At 41.5% G+C, this 9,723-nt stretch overlaps 1 protein-coding gene across 1 annotated transcript; it reads right to left on the bottom strand.

The window, feature by feature from the left end:
- Window positions 1–277: 277 nt before the first annotated feature.
- LOC132613949 (uncharacterized) lies at window positions 278–712 on the bottom strand. The gene has a single exon (XM_060328268.1). It carries the CDS (start codon window positions 710–712, stop codon window positions 278–280), a length of 435 nt encoding a protein of 144 aa, XP_060184251.1.
- Between the last annotated feature and the right edge of the window lie 9,011 nt (window positions 713–9,723).

Below are 9,723 nucleotides of genomic sequence, written 5' to 3'. Positions count from 1 at the left end.
TTTGGGGGAACTCGAATGAAATCTCCGTGAACTTGACATTGATGACACTTTTGTACATAGCGAATGTTGTCTCTTTCCATAGTCATCCAAAAGTATTCCGCTCTGAGAATCTTCTTTGCCAAAGTGAATCCGTTCATGTGGGGTCCACATGTCCCTGCGTGTACTTCTTCTAACAACCTCGTCGCCTCTGTGGCATCCATACATCTTAGCAATCCCAGATCTGAAGTCCTTCTATATAGTATTTCTCTGTTAAGGAAGAAGTGATTTACCATTCTCCTCAAGGTCCGCTTCTGTTTGTTAGTTGCATTTTTGGATATTCTCTCATCTCAAGCAACTTCTTAATGTCGTAGTACCATGGCTGGCCATCCAATTCCTCGTCGACATGAAAACAATATGCTTGCTGATCCTGTATTTCTACCTTAATAGGGTTGATGTAATTCTTGTCCGGATGTTGGATCATTGATGACAATGTCTCAAGGGCATCAGCAAACTCATTTTGGATTCGAGACACATGCTTGAAGTCAATCTCTCTGAACTGCTTGAACAATTCCTTCACGCAATGTAAGTATGGAAGAATTTTGACATTCTTGGTGGTCCATTCTCCTAGTACCTGATGAACTAATAGGTCAGAATTGCCTATTACCAAAAGTTCCTTAATGTTCATATCAACTGCCATTCTAAGCCCGATTATGCGAGCTTCGTATTCCGCCATATTGTTCGTGCAGGGAAATATGATCTTTGCCGATATAGGGTAGTGCTGACCTGTCTCGGAAACCAAAACTGCTCCTATTCCGACTCCTTTGAAATTTGACGCTCCGTCAAAGAACATCCTTCATCCTGAATAAGGCTCTGAAATATCTTCTCCTGCGAACAGTACTTCCTCATCAGGAAAATAGGTTGTAAGCGGCTTGTATTCATTGTCTACAGGGTTCTTTGCAAGGTGATCTGCCAAGGCCTGTCCCTTGATGGCCTTCTGAGTTATGTACACGATGTCAAACTCACTTAACAAGATCTGCCATTTCGCTAATTTCCCGGTGGACATCGGCTTTTGAAAGATGTATTTGAGTGGATCTATCCTTGAGATCCGGTACGCGGTGTACGCAGATAAGTAGTGCCTCAACTATTGTGCGATCCAAGTAAAAGCACATCATATGCGTTCCAACAAAGTGTACCTTGCCTGGTACGGTGTGAGTTTCTTGCTTAGGTAGTAAATGGCTTACTCCTTTTTCCCCGTCTCATCGTGTTGTCCCAACACACATCCAAATGCACCATCTAATACAGACAAGTACAACAATAGAGGTTTTCCTGGTTCTGGCAGGACCAATACGGGTGGACTGGACAAGTACTCCTTGATTCTGTCGAAGGCCTTCTGACACTCTTTTATCCACTCTATGGCAGCATCTTTCTTCAGCAGTTTAAATATGGGTTCACAGATCACTGTTGACTGTGCGATGAATCGACTAATATAATTGAGCCTTCCAAGGAAACTCATTACATCTTTCCCTCTCTTCGGGGGAGGCAAGTCTTGGATTGCCTTGATTTTTGAAGGATCCAACTCTATACCTTTTCTGCTAACAATGAATCCCAATAATTTTACAGCAGGAACTCCAAATGCACATTTTGCTGGATTCAACTTCAAGTTGTACCTCTGAAATCATTCAAAGAACTTCCTTAGGTCAGCAAAATGATCTGAACTCCTTCGAGATTTGATAATGACATCGTCCACGTAGACTTCGATATCCATATGGATCATATCATGGAACAAAGTAGTCATGGACCTCATGTAGGTCGCACCAGCATTCTTGAGGCCAAATGGCATTACTCGGTAGCAGTACACTTCCCATGAGTGGTAAATGCTATTTTTTTTTGCATCATCCTCATGCATCAAAATCTTATGATATCCTGCAAAGCAATCGACAAATGATTGCAACTCATGTTTTGCACAGTTATCGATGAATATGTGGATGTTTGGAAGGGGGAAGTCATCCTTAGGACTAGCTTTTTTGAGATACCGATAATGCACACATATCTTCATTTTTCCATCCTTCTTTGGAACGGGCACAATGTTGGCCAACCAAGAAGGGTAGTTTGTAACCCTTATGACATTTTCTTCAATCTGCTTAGTGACTTCCTCTTTGATCGTTAAACTCAAATCGAGATTCAACTTCCTTGGCCTTTGCTTGATCGGCGGGCGGGTGGGATGCGTTGGTAGCCTATGAGAGACGATGTCGGTGCTCAGCCCGTGCATGTCGTCGTAGAACCGAGCAAATACGTCGACATACTGCTTAAGCAATTCCAACAATTCTTACTTTCGTTCAGCTTCTAAGTGTATGCTGATCCGAGTTTCCTTCACTGCTTCGTCGTATCCTAAGTTAACTATCTCAGTTTCATCCAAGTTCGATTTCTTTTGATTCTCGAGTTGCTCGATCTCTTGCGGAAGATTCTCAGGCATCATGCTTTCATCGTATTCCTCCTAATCTTGTTTGCCGTTTGTACTTTGCTCAACGGTTTCGTTACATGTCATAATCATAGAATGAATATTTTTACTAGTTTGAGTGCTGAAAAAGAAAAGCGAGCATAAGTAAAATATGATATTTTAATAGAAAAATAAAAATGCATTTTCATTAAAGAAGCATTCAATGCTTTTAAAGAAAGAGGCGGATGACAAAGGAGCAGAGGCATGATTCAAGCCTCAATTAATCATGCTATTTTGAAAACAAACTACAATTCCACACTACCAAGACTCCCGGCGAACCAAGGATGGGCTGACAGTCCAATTTTGCAAGATCTCTCCTGGTTCGACATCATGAATAGTCGGTGTCTCGGCATCTGCTATAGTCTCCCCACAATACTCCTCGATCATTATCACGAATAAGTTCTCCATTCCTTCTATGATATCTTCATCGACATCCGGCACAATCATCTAACCCTGGACAGGAACTTGCTCTGGCACAAAGATCCTCTTGGTGCTGCTAGTTTCTCCAAACATAGGATCATACCCGAGCCCAAAAGTACCCTTCTGCGGATTCAGTTGGATTGGTTCAATTATGCCATCAGATTTTGGGCCTAACCCGGACTTTGGCTGGTAGTCATACTTCAACATCTCTAACGCTACCATCTTTGTCGCGCTTGACATCTTCATTTCATTAGATCCCGCTATCTTATCTATTTTTACAGCTTGCATGATTTTCACAACATGAAAGGTAGCTCCATCTAATTCTCCCCATTCTTCAATAACCGGAATGGAGCGTTCAAAATAGACGGGGTGACCAAGTTCCCCCTGAACTACAATTTGCTCCCAGCCCCATTCGAATTTCAAACACTGATGCAAAGTGGAAGGAACGGCTCCAGCCATATGGACCCATGGCCTTCCTAACAACAAGTTATAAGTTGATGATATGTCCATCACTTGAAAAAGGACCGAGAACTCCATGGGCCCGATCTGCAAATGTAGACAGATTTCTCCAATGACACCTCTTTGTGTCCCGTCAAAAGCTCGAACCTTCATACAACTTTCTTTCATTTCTCCTGTGTCCTTCTTCAAACTTCTCAGGGTGTTGAGAGGGCAAATGTTACACCCTAAACCTCCATCGATAAGTACCCTAGATATAAACTTATCTCCAAAACCTCACGGTGATGTGAAGTGCTTTGTTGTGTTCTGTTCCTTCTGGTGAAAGTTCATCATCGCGGAAAGAAATCTTGTTTGCTTCTACCATCTGCTCGATTGTTGTGGCCAGCGTTTCACTCGTCGTCTCATTCGATATGCTTACTCCATTCAACACGGTAACTAAAGCGTCCCTGTGGGCTTCAGAACTCATCAATAAGGACATCATATATATATTTGGGCAGGTGTCTTCTTCAACTGTTCCTCGACCGAATAATCTTTGGTTTGCATCTTCTTCCAGAATTCTGCTGCCTCAGCATCAGTAATGTTTCTCCTTTGATGGTGCTCTTTGCCTGAACTTCCTCTGTTTAAATCCTTCGGGACATAACATCTTCCTGACCTTGTCATTCCATGGGCGACTGTAGTTTCCATCATCTTAGCCTTCCCTTTCAATTGATTGTCCCATGGGACTGCCCTAGAATCTTAATCGTGCTTTCTTGCTACAACAGTGGTCACCACGGATTTTGGTTGGTATGTCCGAACCGTTACCGGCGCCTTCAGCTGTACCGTGATAATGGGAGTAGTTGGGGATGTTGCGAAAAATGCCTCAGTGTTTCCAACGGGCACAATGGTTCCCTCCAAGTCATATTCCTCATCAAATGATATCATATTAACTACTCGATTTCCATGATTTGGTAGCGGGTTGTTGTTCACGTTCGGGGCGATGTAGTGCATTGAATTGCTCCACTCTTGATTAAAGCTTCAACTTGGTTTTTCAAATCAAAGCACTCCTCGGTGTCATGTCCCTGAATTCTCGAATGATATGCACAACGTTTGTTTCCATCAAAGTTTCGAGGAATTGGATCAGGAGTTCTCCCTTCAATTGGTTGCAACAACCCTGCTGTCCTCAACCTTTCAAATAACTGGGCTAAAGGTTCGGCTATGGAGGTATAGGTTCGGGTATTTCTGACTTTGGGAGTTGGGCGAGGTCTTTAGGCATATGGTGGTATATTTTGGTGGACGGGTGCTTGGATAGGGGTGTAAGTTCTTGGAGGGTTTTGGTAAGTGGGGGCTTGTGGTGGGTTATAATGTGGTTGGGCGTTATAAGCTGGGTATGGGACATAAGGGGCATAAGCAAAGATTTGGGGGTTTGTGGGGTATGGGCGAGATGACTCTCCTCGCCGGTAGTAAGGTGTGATATTAGATGCGTCCTTCTTCTTTTTCTTAATCCCATTGATGGAACCTGACTGTATGGATTTGCTTGTGGCTTGTAGCGCAGCCATTGGTTGAATCTTTCCGGATTTGATTCCTTCTTCCAAAAAGTCTCCCATTTTGACCAAATCTGCGAACTTTTGTGTCACGACCCGTCTAGGGGCCGTGACGAGTACCCGATACTTGTACCGAGCACCCCTTGTCTATCGTTTTACCTTTACCTCTTAGCAAGCCATGTAAACAGAGCCATTTTTTTTTTGAACATTAACATTAGCGGCGTCATTCTGAACATAGATTAATAAACTTCGTTATCACTTATACATCAACATTAGCATGCCAAAACACCATATACCTAACTATACTTAACTGACTGTACATATCTGTCTACGAGCCTCTAGACGTAGTACACTTATACATAGAAAGGGCTGAGTACTGCCATGCCCGAATATATATACACAAAATAGTACCAAGGAAGTGAGGCTCCGGAATAACTGGAGCACTGTCAACACTGCTGGTAGAGCTTTTAAGGATCAAATCCGCCTGTCTGCTGACCTGCGCGGCATGAAACGCAGCGTCCACAAGAAGGGACGTCAGTACGAATAGTGTACCGAGTATGTAAGGCATGAATAGTAATATACAGAAAATATGAATCATGTATAATGACATAAGAGAGTTACAACACATGTCGTGGGATAGAAACATAACCTGTATATATATATACCCTTGGCAGGTGCTACGCGTACTTAGCTTTCCTTTAAGAATCTTTCCTTGTTCATATACATATACATATAAAATAGGACATCTCATATTGCCGAGGCGTCGGCAGCCGATCCATTTAACCATAAATATACACATCCCGCGTCCGGGACGATATCATATCATGTAATGCCAACTGATCAGGTGGATATGCGTTCATAACGCTCTGCCCTTACCTCCATTTTCCCCGTATACACATGCATATATCATGTACATATATCAGCGTCTATAGCGCTCTAGCTCTTTTATCATATACATATACGTGTGTCGTGTAGGTACATCAGCGTCTATAGCGCTCTAGCTCTTTCGTCATGTGCATGTTTTAAAAAAAAATATACACATATCTTACATACATTTACATGTCTTATATGCATTTACGTATCCTATATACATATGTCTCATAGGCATGCAGGAAAGCCCAAAGAAGAATCATGTAGTCATCGGAGTGACGTAAGGTCGGTGACCTCCAATTATATTATAGAATACTCGTGATCGCTTTGTCTCACCTTGAAGGAACGAGTATTTTAAGGTGAGACTACCAACGGGGAATAATATTAAAGTAAACGTAGAATGAAATCGGGGCATCATAGATGACGGTTCATAGACTTTGAAATCTTTTAGAAAATAAAGTCATAGCTAGGAAATATAAATAAGATTCAAAAATTAGTTTATCATTTTCATGTTTACATAAGATACTTAGCTTAGTCATCTTAGTCATAGAGTCGTTCCGGTAGTACGTATCATAGGCATATTCTCTTATCTAACATCATTGTTATCATTATCGTCATGGAAGTGCCCTTGTTAGAGGAGTCATAGTATTTATCATTTGGTATCGAAATCGGGATCAAAGGTTCCCTTTGGATTCACTTCAAGTAAGTCAAGCAAGACTGTAAGGAAAAATCCAAGAGTAGCGGGCCCACCTCGGGCCGGATGTGGTAGCGTATACGATTTACGTATGTTACGTGTCATAGCGTTACTTGTGAGGGTCTTAGGGTAATCGGGTCCCATTTATACTAGTTCTAAGGGTGTAGGAGGTTTTTCCAACAATTGGCACACTTTCTAGTTCAATTCTATTGAACAAAAAGTGGAAAACTTTAGGTGCGGATTCCGGGGAACCGAGTTGTCCCCGAGGCTCGTACCCAACTTATTTCAACTAAGACATGCCATAGAAAGAAGGGTGAAGCCTTACATACCTCTTTCCGCTTCTTTTGCTATTCCGAATTCACGTTGCAATCTCGTCACAATCTGCAAATTGGTCACATTTACCCAAACTTTCATTAGGGTACTTAGAGTTAGAATCTTAAGGAACCACTTGGCTACCGAAATTTCGGCAGCACTTCCTCTGTAAATATACCATCCTCAACATTCAACATAGCCAAATTCTCATCAATCACAATCCGGGAATTCAAACCCGGCCAAACTATTAACATAATTCAACAATCACACTAAAAATTCACATATTCCATTCAAGGTGCATTCCAACACTTCAATTAACATTCTACCTCCTTCAATACTCTCCAATTCCAATGAAACAACAATAACCTTATAATACATATATTCCAACAACATCATAGTAATACCATTACATGTCTTCCATACAAAAACATTATTTTCAATTTACACAAACTTCCAATTGCCAATACTTCACCAAACTTGTCAAGTCTTTATTTGCGATATAACATCTACAACACAACGATTAAGATATTAATTACAACTCGCTCATTATTCTTTCACAACTCACCAATATACACGACTATACATCAAGTATACACGGCCACATATACCATGCACACTCACACGGCTCCAACATGTATACACCACTACAATCTCTCCAAACTCATTCAACTTCCATTTTCCACATATCATTCACAACAATAACAACTAAACACTAATTAAAATAATTGAAGCATGACTCCCACACACATATATATATACACAGCCATATACTATATTTCTCTCCTTCATGAATTTCATCCATTTTAGCATACTACAACACATATAAACCATATATAACACATAAAACAAGATCAAAACTCACCTTTCTTCTTCAACTTCTCACATGACTACAACTTGACAACTTGTATGATTTTGAATTTTTCTTGCTCCAACAACAACTCCACCTTGTTAATCACCCTTTACTTGGTAGAAAATGATTTTTGGAGAATTTTTGCAAATTTTTTTTGTGAAAATTGCTCTTGGCCGAAATGGCCTTAAGTTTTTCTCCTCTCTCTCTTGTTCTTGCTTTTCTTGAAATTTCTAGAACATTATGTGGAATAAGATGACTTAGTCATCTTATTTATTGACCAAATTTTATTTAATATGGGCTTGGGCCATAACCATGGCCGGTTGGGCCTCACAAATTTGGGCCTTATTATGTTTTTTGATTTTTTTGGGCCAACTCGGTTTGGTCCCGAGTTGGGCCTAGCCCACTGACCTTTCGACCTTAAAACGTTCATATCTCCTTGTACCGGCATCACCTAGGCACCCACGACCTATGGTTAGAAAGATAATTCAATTATCTACAACTTCTAGTTCTTTGTACTTTTCCAAATTCCAAACTTATAATACCGTATTTTCCCCTTGAAGTCAGATCACCTGAAAACGTTTTCTTAAAATATTCGTTTGGAGGACTTCCACTTTGATTTGGCCCAAGGGTCCTTCTTGAGTTGTGTTTAACTTCTCATATGTGATTCATATGAGTTTTCAGATGTCCTAAAAAAATCTCGATGTGTGGGTCCCATCTCAGCAAATAATCAGACGTTCAAAAATACGGGATACAACATTTTGGCCCATTGATCCCATCATATTTTCAAAGTAGATGCCTTCCTGAGCTCGAATGAAATACTTGCTGAGCTCGCTTTCGTCCAATGGGGGCATAACTCGGGCAGCCTCAATTCTCCAACGTCTTACGTAATCCTGGAATGATTCAGTCGCCTTCTTTTGTATGTTGCTCAGAGAAAACCTGTCTGGTGTGATCTCACTTTTGAATCCGAAGCGATTCATGAAATCCCCAGCCATATCCTGCCAGGCACTCCATACCAAGTGAGCGCCTCTCCTGATAAACTTCTAATAAACAATTTCATCCTCAATTTCCCGTTCCTTCCTACTCCTACTAACTTGTCGCAGTAGGCCCTCAAATGTGCATAAGGATCACCTGTCCCATCAAAAATATCGAACTTTAGAAGGTTTTATCCTACTGGCATGCCAATATTCGGGTGTATGCATAGATCATCATAATCCAAACTCTCACTTCCCCGAGTGACTCGCATGCTCCTCATTTCTTTCCTTAGACTGTGTAGCTGGCTAATGATTGATTCGTCTTCTCCTATCTTGGCATCTCTCTCCATTTCTGCATACTAATCCACCTCAAACGGGACCCTGAATGTGACGGGAGCGGTAAAGGTTGGAGCCCCATCTGCATATACTGGTGGCACATATTGCTCGTGGGAAGTGTCAACGTGTGCCCCTGGTATGTGCTGCACGGTGGGGTAAGTAGGTACAGTAGCAGTTTGGGTTGATAGTGGGTTTTGTAAAGTATGGGTGTAGTCGGGGACGTAAGGGGTTTGTTTATGCAGATTTGGTACATTCGTGGGAGTGACCGGAGGTTAGTTAGAAAAGGAAAGGGGTATTGGAGGTGGACGTGTAGATGGAGGGAAGTGTTCTGGAACCGGAGAATCCAAAGACGGAAAGTGAGGTGGGTTTAGGAAAACAGTCACAGTGGGATGGGTCAGGTCCCGAACTTGGCGCAGCTCTCCTTTTAGTTCGTCAAGTTGTAGCTTTAGCAAAGCGATCTCTTCTTCATCGTTCAGATTAATCCTCACTCTTGAGTTTTCTGGATTTTCATTCGTTATGGAAAGGTTAGTAGTTGAGTTGATTTCGTTGGTGATAGTCATTTTTCCCTTAGACCTCAAATTTAGTCTGACTCGGCCAGTTTGAAGATCAACACAAATCAACCTCTGTTGGGGGATAAAACTAAAATAAAGACAATTGGAAAACAAAAGTTAGTCCGAGAAGCTTTAGAAAGAGTATAGTAACACATTTGATCACATAATTACGTCAAGTCGACGTGCAAGCAAGCGTGTCCTAATTGTGGAGCCTCTTTTTGCCGGAGGTAAGCCTACGTTACACACAAGTTGATGATGATGATCATT

The sequence above is a fragment of the Lycium barbarum genome, chromosome 1 (assembly GCF_019175385.1).
Source record: "Lycium barbarum isolate Lr01 chromosome 1, ASM1917538v2, whole genome shotgun sequence".
Lineage (NCBI taxonomy): Eukaryota > Viridiplantae > Streptophyta > Magnoliopsida > Solanales > Solanaceae > Lycium > Lycium barbarum.
The sequence above is the reverse complement of the archived record's forward strand: the minus strand, read 5'-3'. Positions and strand labels throughout refer to the sequence as shown.